Source organism: Hyaena hyaena, unplaced genomic scaffold (genome assembly GCF_003009895.1).
Source record: "Hyaena hyaena isolate Hyena2069 unplaced genomic scaffold, ASM300989v1 scaffold_35, whole genome shotgun sequence".
NCBI lineage: Eukaryota > Metazoa > Chordata > Mammalia > Carnivora > Hyaenidae > Hyaena > Hyaena hyaena.
The window spans coordinates 1,051,880-1,070,737 of NW_024080667.1; the positions used below are offsets into that span (position 1 = coordinate 1,051,880).

General features: G+C 49.1%; 1 protein-coding gene across 1 annotated transcript in view; it reads left to right on the forward strand.

Annotated features, from left to right (window-relative positions):
• KAZN (kazrin, periplakin interacting protein) overlaps positions 1 to 18,858 on the forward strand; it is a 1,074,891-nt gene that overhangs the window by 605,953 nt on the left and 450,080 nt on the right. Inside the window, exon 3 of the mRNA XM_039228973.1 lies at positions 17,424 to 17,664. Within this exon, the coding sequence (XP_039084904.1) occupies positions 17,424 to 17,664 (241 nt within the window). The remainder of the gene's footprint in view (positions 1 to 17,423; positions 17,665 to 18,858) is intronic.

Sequence of the window (18,858 nt, forward strand, 5' to 3'; positions counted from 1 at the left end):
TGGATGAATGGATGGATGGATGGATGGATAAATGGATGGACAGATGGGCTGAATTGCTGGATGGATATGTTAATGGATGTATAGATACATTGGTGATGAATGAGTGAAGAAATGAAAGGAACATTCTAAGTAGGGTCAGGTCAGGCTCTTTTTCAGACCAATCTTAATCTCATTTTGTGGGGATTTGTATAATAAATTGATTAGTCTGAAAACTTAAAAAGCCACCTGGTCTTGGTTTCTGTGAAAGTCTCATGGCCTGCTGCCATTGAATGCTGAAGATTTAAACTTATTTTAGGTTCTGTCTAGACACCTCTCTAAATAGGAACTTCATGCTAATCTGCAGGTGTTGCTTATGAACAGGTTATTTCTAAATAGTAGCTGGTGCATTGCAGGAAAAAACCGAGAGCAAATAATATTTATTGAAACCAAGGTCTCCAATGGGAAGATTCCTAGTCAATTTGTCCACCCCTCCCATACCACCTGGTTCCTGCCTATACCCTACCCAATTACTGGGAAATCAAATATTCACAGTGGGTATAATTAATTAAATGCATTTTTACTAATTAACTTAAGAACTGGTAAATAGAGCCTCCCTTTGGTAGTTTGAAGATGCAGCTACTGGTGCTGTTGATTAAAATGTGAAGCGAATCTGGCTAGAAACTAGCATGTAATGGATGGGAGGACTATTGCAACATTTCTTTTAAAGTTTGTCAAATCGTGTCCTACTGATATTGCTAACCCCCTTTAATCAGTAAGTATAAAATTCATCTGAGAGCATAAAACATATCTGACAATGGCATACATCAAATCCCAAACTGAACATTCAAAATAAATTGTATCGAGATTTTGTCACAATCATTGATTTCTGCTTTTCAAGCTGGTTTCTGGGGCAGCCACATAAAAGTTAAATACAAGCTATCTATGGGCTCATTGGATTGTGGTAATTCATTAAACCAACAGTGGCTTTAATAAATCTGAACATAAAGATTGCTTCCACAGACACCCTCAGCTTGGAAATGTGCCACTAATCAAAGAGGGTGGCAAAACTAATCTCATTGGCATGTAGGGGAGGTGAGAAGGAGTGTTAGAGGGTTGCTAAGGGCTGATTTCCAAGGGTACTGTCGCACTTACGGAACAAGATCAGATCGCGGGGGAAATAAGAGCCCGCTGTGGGGCCAAACCCTCAGCGTTAGTGGTCAGCACATGCCCAGCACAGACAATTGGTTCTTTGAACAAAGTTGGTTTTAGTCTTAGATGTGAACCCACTTATTGAATGACCTTTGGTTCCATTGATTGACTGACTCTGCCCAATGCATGCACTTCCCAATGATGATGGTGACTGCTGGGCTCTTAAAAATTTACAAAGCGCGCTCACACCCAGTGATCTTGTCAGTGCCATCGCAGTCTTGGGAGGGACCAGACCAAGATTATTATTATGCCCATCTTATAGATGAGAAAAGGAAAGTTTAAAAAGCAAAGTGATTTGCCCTAAGTGCCCCAGCTGTCAGAGCTGGAGCCCAAAAGCCCCAGCTTCGGGTTCAAACCCCACCTCTGCAACCCGCTACAGCTTACAGGTAACCTTACAGGTTACTTCCACAACCTCAATTTTCTCACCTGTAAAGTGGAGATAAGAGGACTACCTGTCCCTGACCTGGGAGATTCAATAAGCACCTGTGGCTCAGATGCATAACAACTACTTAGTATGTGTTTGCTATTATTCAAAGAATATCAGCTTGCATCAGAAAAACAAACAAACCAGACAAAGCCTGGAAAGTAACTAATGGAAATTTCACATTATGCCTCACGCAGGTAGAGGAAAGCCTTGCCCTTATCATGCATTAGCCTTTTCCCGCCGCGGAGCACCCTGCTTGTTGGCATATGTTCAGAGAAGCCCATGATATTTCAGTCCCTTTCAGCTGTGACTCATTATTGTAAATAGCAGTGCAATGAGGAGATGGGGAAAGAATTTAAATACACTGACTGACAGAATTTTTAGGGAAAGTGATACACAAGAAGATAAAAAGCAATCAGGAAGATTTGCATACACCTTTTGTGGTCTCAAAGGTCATCTATTTGGGAGTCTACTAATGGAAATACGTCTTTTTAAATTCTGGGTGATTATTTAATTGAAAAGAAAAGAATTTAAATGAATCAAGTCACAGAAGCAAAGTAGATTTATGTCAACTGCAACAAAAAATTGCATGTTTCTTTGGGAGAAAAAATGATCCATTCAGACACAAGTTAAAATTTAGGATGGAGTAGTAAATTTGGCCATGTATTAGAATTTGGCTCAGCACTGTAAAAAATGTTGATATTAATGAGCTTTATTAATTTATTTTTTAAATCGGCTTTCTATTATACCCTTTATTCTATCTAGAAAAGAGAATGGTTTCATATCTATTAATTTACTTGAACTTTACAATGACCCTTGGAGGTGAGTATTATCATTCCCACTTTATAGGAGAGTATAATATATTCTTATTCAAGGCAGGGACCAGGACATTTTGTCTTTTCCTTTCTTTAATCCCCCATGCCCAACTAATAAAAACGTAAGTCAGAGGTTTAGCGAAACTTCCTAAATGTTCTGCTTAAGACACAAATCTTTTCTTAGAAGGCAGCACAGAGTAGATGTTTAGGCTCTGGCTTTTCTCTCCAGTTGGGTTTGAGTTCAAAGCCCAGCTCTTCGCGTGCCAAGGATGTGACCTTCGGAATTTATTTCTTGGAACCCCAGCTTATAACGGCGTTACTAATATCTACATTCTGGAGTTGTTATAATGTTTAAATTTCAAGATAATACCATGAGGGGAGAAATGTAAAGCACAGTATCTGACACATATTAATGTTCAAAATGTATAGTTTTCACATCTCATGAATATACTCAGAAAGGCTGGAAGAAGCATACTATTTGACCACTGCAGGAACTTTTTTTAAAACTTTTTTTTTTTTAACATTTATTCATTTTTGAGAGAGAGATAGAGTGCTAGTGGGGGAGGGGCAGAGAGAGAGGAAGACACAGAATCTGAAGCCGCTCCAGGCTCCAACGAGCCCAACAAGAGGCCTGAACCCACGAGCCGTGGGTGAGATCATAACCTGAGCCGAAGTCAGATACTTAACTGACTGAGCCACCCAGGTCCCCCAGGAACTTTTTTTTTTTTTTTTAAAGCATGCCTTAATCATCAGATTTGAAATTAACAGACACAGACTGAGTGGCCGGTGTATTACTAAATAAAGAGCAGAATCCAACAGTTGCACATGATATCCAGGCATGGATTCTTAGCACTCATGTGACAAGCCTCGCCTCTGATTTAATGTAATGTGCTGGTATTATTAATAAGCAGCAGGGAGCCCAGTGCAAGGCCGCCTGCTATCTCTCATACTGGGTCCATTCACTTTATTATTTTCTAGGACATCATACAGTCCTTTAGCTGTGTGGGGGGAAAGATCTGCTCATTTCATTTCCAAGTAAGGGACAATTTGTACCAACTGTGATTCATAGCTCCAGGAATCCAACATCCTTTTCGGGGTTTACTGTTAGGAGACGTGCAAATTTTCTAGTCATCTCTGGGATGTCCAGGGTAATTGTACGGCGTTGCAGTCAGCTCGGTGTTCACCATTCCTGGTGAATTATCTTTAAAGTATATTAACAGTGTAGCCATGTACAATGAAGAATTGTGTGACTGATATTAACAGATGTTAGGGGTGAAGGACAAGTGAGCAATAGCTGTGCATGGAACAAGTTGTGCAGTTGGTGATGCGGAGAAAGGAGATGAACGTTTCATGAGCATCCACTATGCACCAGGGCTTAACCTAGGTGCTTTCCGCAAGTCAGCCCACCTTATCCCCCAACCCCACACTACGAAACCCTGTGTCAGGGCCGCCAGGGATCACACTGCCAGGCCCTCAGTCTCTTATCTTTAAATCACACCTAAGTGCTGACAACTTCCAAATGCATATTTCCAGCTCAGAGCCACTGCCTGAACTCCAAGCTCACGTATCCCACTGCCCACTTGATATCTCCACGTGGATGTCTAATACGCATCGCAAAATTAGTATACACCATATCCCCAAGCCTGCTCCTCACCCAGCCTTCCCCAGTCCTAAGTGGATGTTTTCATTCCTCTAATTGCTCAAACCCAAAGCATTCAAGTCTCCCTCGACTGCTCACTCTGACACACGTGCCACATTCAACGGTCAGCAAATCGTGTGTCTCTACCTTCAGCACCTCTTTAGAACTCAAGCTTTTTCTCCATGCTCACCCACCTCCTCCACGTCACTAACATAGTTCAGGGCACCATCATAACTCTCCAGACATAGCAACAGCTGCCTGAATGGTTTCCTGCCTCTGCTCCTGTCCCCTTGAGTCTTTCCCACACAGCAGCCAGATGCGCATTCCAAAGCATCAATCACCTCATATTCCATCTCTGCTCAAACTATGCAGTGGCTCTGTCTCACTCAGAATAAAGAGCCTGAGCCCTTATAAGTCCTTTACCGTTTCTCAAATAAGCCCATCCCTGTCTCGGCCACTAGACTGTGAGCACTGTAAGGGCAGAGTCGAAGTCTTCTCCACCCTTGCATCTCAGGCACCCCATGTGCCACCCAGTGAAAGCAGAGGAGCAAATGCTACGAGTCACTTGCTCCATGGCCCGTGCCGTTTGAAACCCTTATGCCCATCCACTTATTCAGTCTTCATAACAACCCTATGAGATAGAAACTATTAGTACTGCTGTTTTACAGAGGAGAAAACAGAGGCACAGAGAAGCCAAATGTCTTACCCAAAGTCACTGACCTGTTGGAGGTAGACCGAGGATTGCCCCCCAGGCAGTCTGGGTCCAGCGGCAAGTCTCTGCTCTTAGCTGGCCCATTATCCTCCTCTTCCTGTCTTTTCCGAGTGTGCCCTTGGCAGATGGGTGGTGGCCAAATGAATGAATAAATAAGCATGTGTTAACAGTGATTATAACTAGCACACAAGAGCACTCCCTGTGTGTCAGCCCCTGGGACGCCTTAGATTAGGTTCTCTGCATGCAGAGAGTTTACTGGGGAGTGCTCTAGGGAGATACTCCTCATGTGAGGGAGTAAGGAAGTCAGATTCGGGCAGAAAGAAAAGCTGGCAGACAATGTGGTTTACCCCTGATGCGCAGAGGGAGCTCTGGGGTTGGGATGGCCCTTCAGTGTGGTGGAAAGAGGGCCTGGGCTTTTTTGTTCAAGCTGGTGGTCAAGGGCTGGTCCGTGGGTAGGGGTGCTGCCTCGGGTGAGACAGATCCCTGCCACGGATGACAACCACTGTAGCAGGTGCAGCTGTGAGCCGTCAGAGCCATTCCTAGCCTTTGGCAGGTGAGTGTGTGGGCCCTGAAGAGGAGAGCTGGGGAGAACACTACCATATCCCCCACATGGACTAAGGAATTTGCAGAGTATCTTGTTTAGTCCTCATTGCCCTACCATAGTGAGTTATGCATGTCATGCCCACTTTACAATCAAGCAAACTGCAGCTTGAAGGTTGTGCCTAGAGCTGATCAATCATCCAGGAAGATAAGATGAGAATCCCGGCCCCGTGTGAATGACGAAAAGTCTGAGTGAGTGGCTGGGGCCTTTATGCTGCCCGGACCACAGGCCCAGGCTCATCAGCTTCTTGTTGGGACAGTGCTGTCATGGGCATGGACATCATCCATTGCCTGGGTCTGCCACTGCCTGTCTCTTGCTGCTAAATCACTCCCCCCTGCCATGGGCATGTGCTCCTTCCTGATCCTTGCTCCTCTGGCCAGGGTCACTAGCCTGATTCCATGGGGCTTCTGGGTTGGGCACACACACCAAGCCTATTCAGTCAAGGGAGCACCATGCTGTGGCCCAGGGGTAGGCCAGCTCTTGCCTGGGAACAATAGGAGAGAGAGGCCTCTTCCTTGGAGGTAGCTAAGGTTGCATGATGTAAGCCTAGAGCTGCCTATGGCCATGTTCTCCCAGCCTCCTCTACAGGGATAGAGGTCAGGTGCATAGAAGAGAATGAGAAAGGAGGCCAGGGAAGAGCAAGTGAGAGAGATCTTCTGGCTTGAGCTCTCGGGATACCTGCTGACCTACCTCTAGAGCCCCTGCTTTGTGGGCCAGTAAACCCCCACTGGTATCTAAGCTAGCACACTTTGATTCACTTGCACTGCAGGTGGATGGACAGCCTTAAGTCAAGGTGCTAGTTAATAATGTATCTGGCCATTTTGGGTGTGTAACAAACAGCCTCAGAATCCCTGCACTTAACAGCAACATTCATTTTTCCCATTTATGAATCGACACATTGCTGAGGGTGTGGCTAGGCTCTGGCCAGCTTTTTTTCTCCAGGCTAAAGTTCCGGCTCAGGCTGGCTCCCTGTGTCTTCATTCTGGGGCCGAAAATGGTGAGGCCGTTGCCTGGGCCATGTGCTTCTCATGGAGGATTGCAGAAGTGTTAAGAGGCCAAGCAGAACTGTGTGGAAGCACTAAAGGTCCCTGCTTGCTGCAAGTCAAGGAACACTCCAGTGGCCAAAGCAAGTCACACGGCTGAGTGGGTCAGAGGAAGGTGATCCACCTGCCTTCGTGAGAGGTGCTGAAAAGTCACAGGCAGGGGCAGGGTGGGCATTGCTGTCTTCGGAGGGGAGTGAGGAATTAGTGGCCATGAGTCAATATGCTACAGATGTGCAAGAGGAATGAGGAGAGGGGGCTAAATGACTCCTGGGGCAGGGGGACATCCTGGCCATCACACCGATGTCAGCGAAGGTGTCCTGCCCCCCAGGGCTCCAAGGGCAGACCAGCCTCTCCTGATTGTCTGTTAGAATTACAGCACAGTCAGCGGAACCCCAGTACCTTCTCGGAACAGTACATGCCATCTCGGGCCAGAGGCACCATGTGCGGAGAAACCAGACCCTTTCTGAGGGATCAAAATCAATTTTAAACAGACACAGCTGTTCCCTAGCGGGGGTGTCGGAAGGGGGGGGAGACACCATAGGGAATGTTTTGTTTCTTTTTGTCTTAAGTTGTTGGAATAACCAAAGAAGATTTCTAAGGTTTGATTATTAATTTCGGGAAGAATCGTTTGCCAAGTTTGCTATCCTTTTCAAGAAAAAGAAGTGTGAGATCAAAGAGATCCTTCATAGCAGAGGTGCTCACCTTATATTGAGTTTGGAAGCTTTTCACAACAGAAGGATCAGAAATAGAACTGGGTTTTTTGTTTTGTTTTGTTTTTTGTGTTTTTTTGATGCGTCCCTCAGATGGAGAAATCAAATGCCACAGTCAAATTCAGTTCTGCAGATGTTTACCGAACATCTCCCGTGGCCATGTCCTCACTTATAAAGATATAAACAAATAATAATGAGCCTAAGTATTGCCCTGCACGTCTGGGTTATCTGGCCCAGTCAGTGTCTCTCCCGGGGTCTTAGTTATGTCATTTGTAAAGACAGCAGGTGTGACCTCTGAACACTGAGGTCCCTTCTAGGTCTAAAATTCTAAAGTTCACAAGCCAGATGATGTTCTTTACCTATTGGCTGCTGACTAAAAGCTCAGAGGTCTACACCTGGGAAATCAGACCTACTGAAGCCGTGTGTGTCAGAAGACCAAACAGGGATGGGGTGTTCAAGCGTCTTCTCAGTAGCAATGCAAAGAATTCCTGGGGCAGTTCAGATGTGTCTATGAGGCCCGTCTTTACTACACTTTTCGCTTCACCAGTACCAATGGTGAGTTTAGAGGAGTAAGGAGGTGATACAAGATGCTAGTGAAGTGGAAGCCTCTGGCATCCTATTGACCCAGCCCTGCCTCTTGTTGACTATATGACCTTGGTTGACTTAGCCTCCCCACACCTCACTTTTCTTATCTGTAAAATGAGCATAGTAATAGTAGCTTCTTCCTATAGGGCTGTTGTCAGGGATGTAAGTCAAGTACTTAGCACCGCATTTGATGACAAGAACCCACTGGAATCATTATTATTATTGTATTATCAAATACCCCTTCATTCACACTTTCAGTCAAAACTGGATTCTGAATCTGCCAGTTCCTTTAGCCTCCTCCCAGAAAACCAAACATAACAAAAGAAAGAAGGAAAGAGGTTTACACCATCACTGAAATGTAATGGAAGAGGTATAATAACTTCCTTTGGTGTTCTTCCCATAAAGGGGTACACAGATTTGTAAATGTATGTGTTACTTTGAACTCACACAGTTACAATAAAAGAGTGTTTAAAACCTGGAACCATGGAAACCCTCTGAGTTAAGGGGAAATCCAGGTGATAAGTGATACAGGTGATCATTCCCTGCTGGGTGTACACAGGGAACTCACCCACGGGCGTGCTGAGGCTCCGTTCTGAGTTTGTGCCCTCAAGCAGGGCTGCACACACCCCGGGGGAAGAGGCACATCTGTCCTGACTTGCACAAAGGTGCTCTGTGTGCTAGCCAGGGCTCTGGACTGGTTCATCCTTTAAAAGACATCCAAGTTCACACTCTGGTTTGATGCCTCCTAATGAATGACAGGATGAGAACCTAGATCTGTCTTTCATTTCTCCCCAGAGTTGTCTGGAGGATTCAGGCTCCACACGGTTGCCCAAAGCTGTAAGGCTCCCAGGGCTCAGCAGCCACCTGCATGACCCCCCACCCCCACCCCGTCCAGCCCTAGGGACTCCTTACAAGCCCTGATGGATGGGAGAGCACCCAGCTCCGTTTCTTTTTTTCCAGACTGTTTCACCTCTTCAATACAGGACAAGTATTTCAGAGCCTGGACACTTACATTCCTGCCCTCACAGTCCCAGGGGCTTGAGGGGCTAGGTGTGCAACCAGCGTGCTGGGGGGAGAGGTCCAAGGCCAGAGACGTGGGTGCAGAATGCATCCGGTGAGGAAAAAGAGAGAGCCACTCCCCTCAGCTTTGTTTCCATGTCTCCACCAACCTCTTTTAAAACCAAACCTTCTAGTTTCTTATTTATCAAAAGGAACGCATGTCTACAGCTAGCTGTTCATGGACAGAGGCATCGAGGAACCATTTTACTACCAAGATGGCTGGGGACGCTGACCAAAAAGTACAATAACTGACACTGCTCTGAGCAAACACATAGCAAGGCCTTGTGGTCCCAAATGTTGGATTATAAAATTATTTTACTTCCCTCCAGCATAAAAGAAGGCAGGTCAACAAATAAAGGGGCAGTCAATTAAGATAAAAATGGCGACTTCACAATTTACTCAGAGATGCATTATCCCGATGAGCGGAACGTTGGGTAAAATAGCTCTCTTCTGGTTATGTCCACAGTTGGTCAGCTAATCCCGACTGTTAGGGTGGACAGTCGCTGATACAGTCCTTCCTGGCACACTGGATTGAATGATGTATACTGTTTGGTTGATAAATACTTTTCACAGAGCACATTAGGGCTGGAAATGTTTAGCACTGACTCCAGGGGCCAGATTCCAAGGTCCTTTCTTACTACCGCTGCTTCCAATTTCTGAGGAAGGACACATCACCATTGCCATATCTGAAATGCCTTTGTAATGAGTCATCAAGGGGCCTCGGGGTCCTAATTCCCCAATCTGTTTGGTGCCTACTATGGGGTCTCCTCTGTGGCCTGGAGTGGGGGCCACTCTGGTCTTTATTGCACTGATCCTAATTCGGAAGGGGGCTCAGTGTGTAAGGCATCCTATGAGTTGAAAGAAATGAACAGAGAAGGAAACAGAAGCTCTTGAGAGCCTGAGCAGGGGGTGGGGGGTGCGAGAAGACGTGAGAAAAACCTCTCCTGCCTGAGTTATGATTTAGTTAAATGACAGAGCAAAATACAGGGAGAAAAGGATAAGGGGTCCTGAAAATTCCATTCTTGGAAATTCCCACCGTGCTCCTTACTGAATCTAATGCACTTCTGCTAAAAAAACAAAAACAGACACAAAAACAAAACAAAAATACCTGTCTCCTCACCCACCCCTAGAAAGCATAGAAAGCAACTTGTACGGGATGGAGATCACATAAATAGTACTATCAGGGAGAAAAGAATAAATTACCCATTTAAGGTAGGGCTGAAAAGCGTTTCAAGCCACTGGGGTACCATTTCATGAACCAAAAGAACTAATTTACCAAATGGGTCCCCAAGGGCCTAGAAGAACTAATGCACCGGCCACTGAGGAGTGGCTCCTTCTGTTTCTCCATCACATCAGTGCCTTTGGCAGAGAACAAAGGGCGTGGGGCTGGAAGGCACGCCAAAGGTCCCTTAGTGCATCAGAGCGCACAGGGAGGAGACCGTGTCCATCCGAGGGGAAGGGGGAAAGGAAGAAAAGGCAGAGGCATTAGAATCAGACCTACCTGGGCCTGAATCTCATTCTGCACCTTCTAGCCGGGGGCGTGTGAGCCCACCCAAGCTGGGGGTTTCTCCTGATCTGCTGAAAGGGGATCCTAACACCCATCCTCAGTGTGGGGAAGATTCAGCGTAAGCTGGTGGAGATGAATGGATGAGCACAGGAGCCGGCCATGGTGGTGACGGGGACTGCCCGTACAGCCCTCGCTGTCCCATCCTCCCCTCCAGGACCTCCTCATGTGTGTCTCATCACTGATAACATCCACTGAGTGCCACCGGGCACTCTGCCAAATGCTCCACACACATTGTCTCATTTAATTTCTCCACAAATCTGCCAAGTAGGTAGTCACATTATCCCATTCTACTAATGAGGAAGTTGAGACTCAGGGAAGTTAAGAAACTCTATGAGTGTCACAGGGTGAGTAAGTGGAAGGGCTGGGACTTGAACCCTTGTCTGACTAACTCCAGAGCCCACCCATTGACTCTACTCTTGCCCTTGGAGAAGAGTGAGATCATGCATGATGTCAGTTAGCATCGTCCTGCACTAGGCTATGGAGACAGGCTTCAGTGAGATGAGGCATTGGAGCTAAAGACCCAATGGCTGGAAGACTTGACCATGTTCTCTTTAGCCCTGTTGTAGGAATCTCTCAGACATTGCTCTTGGTACCAAAAAATAAAATAGTGCCCAATGCATGGAAATAGCCAAGACCCAAGAATGCAGGAGATCTGATAAGATACCTGGGGGTTGGACCGGTTCTTTGGGGTGTAGGGATGGTGTTTTACCAGTGGACATATTTGTCTCAGGGTTTTGTATTTTGCTTGGCTCTTGGTATTTGTCACCATCACACAAGTAGTGACAGAGCCCAGGCCATCAGGCACATCCCTGTGTAAGCCCCACACCACACCAAATAAGAAACATCAAAAATACAGTGAACATTCAAGAAGGGAAAGAATTACACTTCTATGAAGAGGTAGAGGCTTTCAGTATATATGCTTATGTGTTTGAGTCTATGGTTAGTATGTATATTTAATATTTATCTGTTCCATACATAGGGGCGTCTGAATCATAAGTGATTCTTGTTTGCAAGGGAAGAATGAGAAATGACTGAGTTAATTAAATAGACACAGAAGGGATGCTCCTGACCAGCTTCCCGACCCTTAGATGAGAGATTGCCAGGGAAGTCAAGAGGAGAATGTCATTCTTTTTTTTTTTTTAAGTTTATTTATTTATTTTGAGAGAGAGAGAGAGAGAGAGAAAGTGAACAGAAGCAGGGGAGGGGCAGAGAGAGAGGGAGAGGAAGGATCTCAAGCAACCTCCGCACTGCCAGCGGTCAGCCTGATGCGGGGCTCAAACTCAGGAGCCGCGAGATCATGACCTGAGTGGAGACCGAGAGTAGGATGCTTAACCAACTGAGCCACCCGGGCGTCCCAAGAATGTCACTCTTCACGCTAATAACTGTGCTCTGTGTCCATACTGCTGTGTGTGTGCGTGTGCGTGTGTGGTGTACAGATGGATGTGCTTACATCCTCATCTCACAGCTCCAGGCTGTTCCCCTAAGCCCCATGGTCCTCTGCTCTGTTTAACCCTCCTGGTGTCTTTTTTTCTCCATCCCTTTGTTTCACGGCTGTGGTTCTGAGGGTGACTAATGGCGGCAGGGGAGCATTGCCGGGAAGGGATCAGAGCTTAGCTGTCGGGGTCCACTGCCTGCACACTCCTCTCTATGTCCACGGCTCTGCCCCACTCCCAGTCTGCTAACCCAGAGGCCTGAGATCTGGTGCCCTTGAGAGATGTTTTGCCCTTTCCCCAGAGCACAGGTTGAAAACCCTCCCAGCCTAAGTGAACTGTGTAAATGTATAAAAGCTGTAACTCATAGATTGGCCGGGATTTGCATGTGACAATTAGAATGACCAGAGCATCCATCTGCAGGGAGGGGGTGTGATTCCTTAGGAACCCTCGAGATGGACGGGGAAGGGCAGGACAGGACAGACAGCATCCAGAAGAGAGGGAGCAGGGGGCCCTTGCAGCCGTTCCGGAGGTTCGGAAGGTTTCTCGCATGTATGTGCTTCACAAGTGTGCACAGTGTTTTCCGAGCTCCCGCCCTGGGTGCCTCGGGCAGTGAGTCTCAGACTCTGTGGGGCACCAGCCCCTCCTGGGAAGCTTGTTGCCAGTGCAGAGATCTGGCACCTCCTCGGAGATTCTGGTTGGTCAGCAGGAGGGCTAAGGATCTACATTTTAACAGAGGAATTGAGTGACAGGAGGGTAGTGAGCAAAGGGGAGAGTGATATGAGATGGAGTCAGAGGCCAGACTGTGCAAGACCATGAGCTCGCTCTCTCAAATTTAGAGTTTAGGAAGTGCCACCCACGATCTGGCATGAACGTGACAACACATTGTGCTGGATACACATTAGTAAGTGCTTCGTCATTTTCTAAAGACTCTGCTTTTGGGAACACCTGGGTGGCTCAGTCGGCTAAGCATCCAGCTCTCAATATCAGCTTAGCTCATAATCCCATGGTCATGGGATCCAGCCCTGCATCGGGTTTTGTGCTGAGCAAGGAGCCTGCTTGGGATTCTCTCTCTCTCCCTCTCCCCTGCTCTCTCTCTTTCTCCTCTCTCTCAAAAAATATATAAACATCTAAAAAAAAAAAATAAAGACTTGTTTTTCATCCCTCCCAACTCCTTTACCAATGTGGCTTCAGGGTCCCTTTGGGTCTCTGGGTCTCTGTTTCTCCATCAGTACATGATGATAGCACTGGATGAAATGGTCCCAAAGTCAGACCAGATAGCTCATTCGATTGTAGGTTGGGGCAACCCCATATACTGGGTTTCCTGGGACAGTTCCAATTCCCGCCACTTGTCCCGACTTCATTATTCACAACACCCTCTTTTGCTCTCAAAAGTGTCCCAGTTTGGGGGCGCCTGGGTGGCTTAGTCGGTTAAGCGTCCGACTTTCGCTTAGGTCATGATCTCGCGGTTCGTGGGTTCGGGCCCCGCGTCGGGCTCTGTGCTGGCTGCCGGCTCAGAGCCTGGAGCCTGTTTCAGTCTGTGACTCCCTCTCTCTCTGGCCCTCCCCTGCTCGCGCTGTCTCTCTCTCTCCTAGAAATAAATAAAAATAAAAAAAATAAAAAAAAAAAAGTGTCCCAGTTTGGACATTAAATTATAAGGTCACTCTATTTATGGGAAAAGGGAGGAGCATAGGACATGACTGACAGCCCTGGGCTAGGCTCTCTGCCTTGGTTCTTATTAGGAATTTTCCTTCTCTGAGCGAGGATGGTTTTGCAGACTTTCCAAAATGCCCGGGTGAGCTTCAGAGGGCACGAAATACACGTGGCACGGTTGTTCCTTCTGCTCAGGAAGATGAGGCACTCAGCAAATACTGGCAGAGGTATAAGGGCCGGTGCACTGCCCGCGTCGGACGGGGTCTGGCTGAAGAGAGATGGCAACTGGTAACACTGGGGAAATGGCAGCAGACCTTTATGAAGCAAGCCTGTTTCCGGGGCTACCTTAGGAATATGTGCTGTCACATTCTCCTAGCTGTGGTCCAAAGGGAGAAGACTGAGATTGACAGACAGCTCTGGAGCCCCTCCCCCTTCTCCTGAGAAGTGAGCTGTAAATGGGCATCAGCCTGCAGGTAGACCAGTGGGCAGGGATGTGGAGGATTCTGTGACTATTTTGTTACCTGAGGTCACCTAGGGAAGAACAGTGGCGGACGTTGTGGGGAAGAGAGGTAGAATAGCAATCTTCCTGGTTTAAATCGAGTAGATTCTAGATGGTAATTGATCCCAGACTTTCCCTCTGAGATCTGGTCCTTTTGTATGTGGGTGAACATAAGGAGACACAGCTGGGAAAAACTCCCTTTTTCGTGTTAAGAAAAAATTTCTCAAAAATAAAATCCTGGGGCGCCTAGGTGGTTCAGTCGGTTGGGGGGCATCTGACTTCAGCTCAGGTCATGATTCTTGCAGTTCATGGGTTCAACCCCTCATCGGGCTCTGTGCTGACAGCTAGCTCAGAGCCTGGAGCCTGTTTCAGATTCTGTGTCTCCCTCTCTCTCTGACCCTCCCCTGCTCATGCTTGCTCGCTCTCTCAGAAATAAATAAAGCATTAAATTTTTTTTTTAAATCCTAGGAGGAACCCCCGGGGTTTCTAACATGAGTTTCTTGACATTTCAATGGCTGTACGTCAAGTGGGGAAGAGAGGAGGCAGAGAGAAAGAGGGAGAAAGAGCTCAAGGAATGGGTGCTTTCTTGCTTTTCTCCTTGTTAGGGTTTTGTGTTTTGTTTTCTTTTGACTTGATTTTAAGATTCTGGTGTGTGGGAATAATCTCACTGAAGAGGAAAATGAGTAACACTTGGTCAGTTTGTTTACTGTACGAACACGCTCACACATACTCGTTTGCAGAGGGCAACGGCAGCAGGGATACAAAGACAAATCACACTAAGAACTGACCACCCTCCCTCTCCCACGCAGAAGCTATAGGTGATGTGGGAGAGAGACAGGTAAACAGATAAATTACTGTGCCTTCTGATGAGTGCTGTAACACGCACGTGTGTGCACACGAGCACATGGCTCTCCAGATGCCCTGCTCCTGATCGCTTCCTCAGAAAGTTTGTTTCCAGGACACCCCTCCCCACCTTTACTGATATTTGCATATGTGCCGACCTATCTTTTATTGGGGTGAAATTCACATAACACAAAATGAACCATTTTAAAGTGAACGATTCAATGGCATTTAGTACCTTCATCATACACCACCACCTCTGTCTAGTTCCAAAATATTTCATCACCCCAAAACAAAACCCAGCACCCATAAAGCAGTCATCCCCCATCGTCGCCTTCCCCCAGCCCCTCGCAAACATGTCTGAATAGATTTACCTATTCTGGGTATTTCATATAAAAGAAATCATGTTACCTTCTGGGTCTGGCTTCTTTCACTTGGCATAACATTTTTGAGATTTATCCATGTTGCAGCAGGTGTCTGCATCCCATTCCTTTTCCTGGCTGAATAAGATTTCATTATATGGACGTACCACCATTTGCTTTATCCATTCATCTGTTGTTGGATTGCTGGGTTGTTTCCACCTTCTGGCTCTTGAGAATAGTGCTTCTGTGAACCTTTGTGTGCCACCTTTGTTTAAGGCTTCTGTTTTCAATTCTTTGGCTTTATACCCAGGTGCCTAACTGCTCAGACATACGGTAAGTCTGTGTTTAAGTTTTTGAACACAGTGGCTGAACTAGGACAGCCCCCCTCCATAACTTAACCGACAGACTTCAAAGAACTAAATCCTGATTTACAAACACACCAAGCAGCCTAGGTTCCTTGGTTGGTCCAGTGGGTCAGAATTCTGGCTAATGAGACGAAGGTCAGGGGTTCAATCCCCAGCTGACCAGTTAGCTCAGGAGAGTAGACAGTGAAAAATTATGTCTGCTGCCACTCGTTCCGCCAATAGCCTCTCACCCTCTTACAAAGGCTTGTTAGTGGCCCCAGGGGGATGGAGCAAGAGTGAGTTTTTACGGTTCCATATAAAAACTTAGCATCCAAAGCACAGTGGGACTAATTGGAAAGCAGATGACTCTTACTTCCCACCTTGGTTTCGCCTGATTTCTGTGGACCCTTTGGGTAAATCACTTAACCCCCACCCGGAGCCTCAGTTTCCTCATCGCTAAAGTAGAATTCATAAATCCTTACTCCAAAGAGAGGATCATGCAGCCCAGCACTTTGCATATAGTAGGCTTCCTACTTAATAAATGCTGATAAATCTCAAGGGTGGGCAACTTCAGTCTGTGCAAGAACACACCATCAGCTTCGGCGGGAGGCCCTGAGCCACTCTCCTGAGGCTGACTGAGCTGGGATGGCCTTGCACTATTGTCCTCAGGGTTACATTGGCTGTTTTAAATTGTCCTATTTGCATGGAATGAAGCTTGCTATGGTAACAAGGTCTGGTGGCTGGAATCCAGGGCCCCAGTGAAAAATGCTAGGCCTGTGCTCTGGGAGAAAGAGGAGCTAGATAGGTTTATCAACTTTAATGTTACCTCAGATCTCCTATAAGGCGCAATAGGTAAAGTGAAACGGGGGGCCTCAACACTCATACTGCTCTAGTAGGAGAAGAAAGGGGGAAGCCCCCTTGATGCCTTCCAGTCTTCTCTCCTGGCCTCTTCCCTCCCGACCCCCAATATTTAGCCCAGCTACGAAGCTTAGGGCCTGGCTCAGCCAGCCGTCCACCTCGGTGCACACGCGGGGATGGGGGTGGGGGTGGGGGTCTGCGAGGAGGCCAGAGCTCCAGCCGCCCACCCTGGGTCAGGACAGGGGGCTCCTTCCGGGACGGCGCACAGCGTAGGTTGGTGCAGAGGCGGTGGGGGTGGTAAGGACGGAGTGGGGTGCAGAGTGAGCGGCACTCGGGGCACCAGCTCAGCTCCCCGCTGCACATTTCATACCCGCATTCTAAGGAAAGCAAAGCTCCACTCCCGGGATCGCGCAAGGCGCGCCCCCCTCCTCCCGCGGAGCTCAGTCCCCGCTCCCCTCCCGGGCCTCTTTCCCGAGCACCCCTCTCTCCCGAGCACCCACCCCCTCCCCAGCCCCTGCCCGGCGCGGGGCGCTTGTTAGCCAGGGCGGGGGCTGCCCCACCGCTCCCGGGAGGGGACCCAGCGCCGGCCTTGGAGCAGGCGCCCCCTACCCCTCGCTAGGGGCGCCACCTCGGCCCGCTGGCGGCCGCCGCCCGCCGCCCCCGCCCCCCCGGGGGTGTGTCCCCGAAGTGGGGGGGCGCGGGAGGCCGAGGGTGCGCCCTGGTCCCCGGCCCGGGCCCCCTCCCGAGCGCGCGGCGAATGGTAGGCTCCAGCGAAAGTGTGCCGGGCGGCGCACCGTGTCCTTCCCGGAGCCGCGCTCGGCGCCGGGGTCTCGGCGATCGCTGCTCCTCCTCCCCCTTCTCCTCCTCTTTCTCCTTCCCCCCCCCCCCCCGCCGCCTCGCTACCGCCGCGGCTCCGGCTGGAGGCGCCGCTGTCATTCCTACGCCGGAGGAGCCGGCGCTGCCGGTGCCTGGGGGTCGGGGCGCGGGGGAGCCGGGCCGCGGGGGACCCAACAGGTAGAGCCGGGGGTGCCCGGCCGCGCCCCCCCCCACCCCCTGCGCATCATGCAGCTCTTTGTCACCTCTCTCGCCCCCAGGCCAAAATCCTGAGCATGATGGAAGACAATAAGCAGCTCGCGCTCCGCATCGATGGGGCGGTCCAGTCGGCCAGCCAGGAGGTGACCAACCTGCGAGCCGAACTCACGGCCACCAACCGGAGGCTGGCGGAACTGAGCGGCGGCGGCGGCCCCGGCCCCGGCCCGGGCGCGGCGGCGGCGGCGGCGGCGGCGGCGGACTCGGCGGCGGCGAACATGGAGACCCACCAGCACGGCGCGCAAGGTAGGGACCGCCCGGCGCCCCGGGCGGAGGGGGGGCGAGCGAGCGGCACCCGGGCCGGAGGTGGCCGGCCACTCGGTGTCTCCACGCCCCGGGCGAAATCGCCTTGCCTTGTGGCTCCTTAGCCCGGGCGGCCACCGCTGCTCCCCTGCTGGGAGTTGCAGGCTGCTGTCATTAAGGAAAACCCGGGCGCGGTGTGCACGGGTTCACGCGGTCACACGGGCCCCGGCTAACCTAGCCGGAGCGAGGCGCAGCCGGCGCGGCCCCTCCCGCAGCACAAAGTGCCCTTTAGCTGGCGCACAGCCCCCAGCTCCGTGGGCAAACTTTTCGTGCCCGAGCCTTTGCCCCCACCCTCGACAGGGGTGAATCCCACAGCTCCCCCCACCCCACCCCCTGTTTCTGGCAGCACCCTCCTTTGGAAAGACTCTCCACCCCCCCCACACACACCCCCCCCACCCCGGAGAGCGAGCTCCGGGCTCTGCTGCCCTGGTTGGGGTAGAGGATTGGACTGGTTTGCACTTTTCTCCACGGATGCCAAATCCCTTGTCTCCGTTGCATCTGGACTTTATTTTCTCCCCATTTGAGATCGCGCAGACAGCGGAATATATCGATGCAACAGTAGATGCTTTGCTCGGCAGTGAGTTTAAATTCCCAGCAAATATAAACACCAAGAGCACTTTCCAGGAGGAAATCTTAGACCTCAAAGGCTGAGTGATGGGCTCCTGGCGAAACAAGGCTTATAGATGGTGGGTTGCAGGGAGCTGGCTGCTTGAAGGGACTCTCTGCACTTTACAGGAGGAGGGGGAAGAAAAGACAGCTGGACCCTGTTGACATTGACAGTGATGAAGCCCTGACCACCCCCCTCACCCCCCGCCAGGGTTAAAGGGGAAAAAGCATCCAAAAATGTACTGTTTGGTTTCTGCCAGTTGAAAAGTGAAAGGGTAGACTGGCTTTTCAGTCTTTTGTGTGTGTGTGCATTTTGTGTGTTTTGTTTTGTTTTGCCTGATTGCTCTTTAAGAAATGGTTTTGCTGATTATTAATATCATTCAAATTATAAACTAAACTGCTGAAATCCAGAATTCGACAGAAAAAAAACTATAGGAGGGCCACTTGATGAAGTATGAGGTACCAACAGCTCAGTGGCTCAGAGGGATTTTTTCTGCTTTTGTTGTTATTTCAAGAGCTTCTCCTACGTGT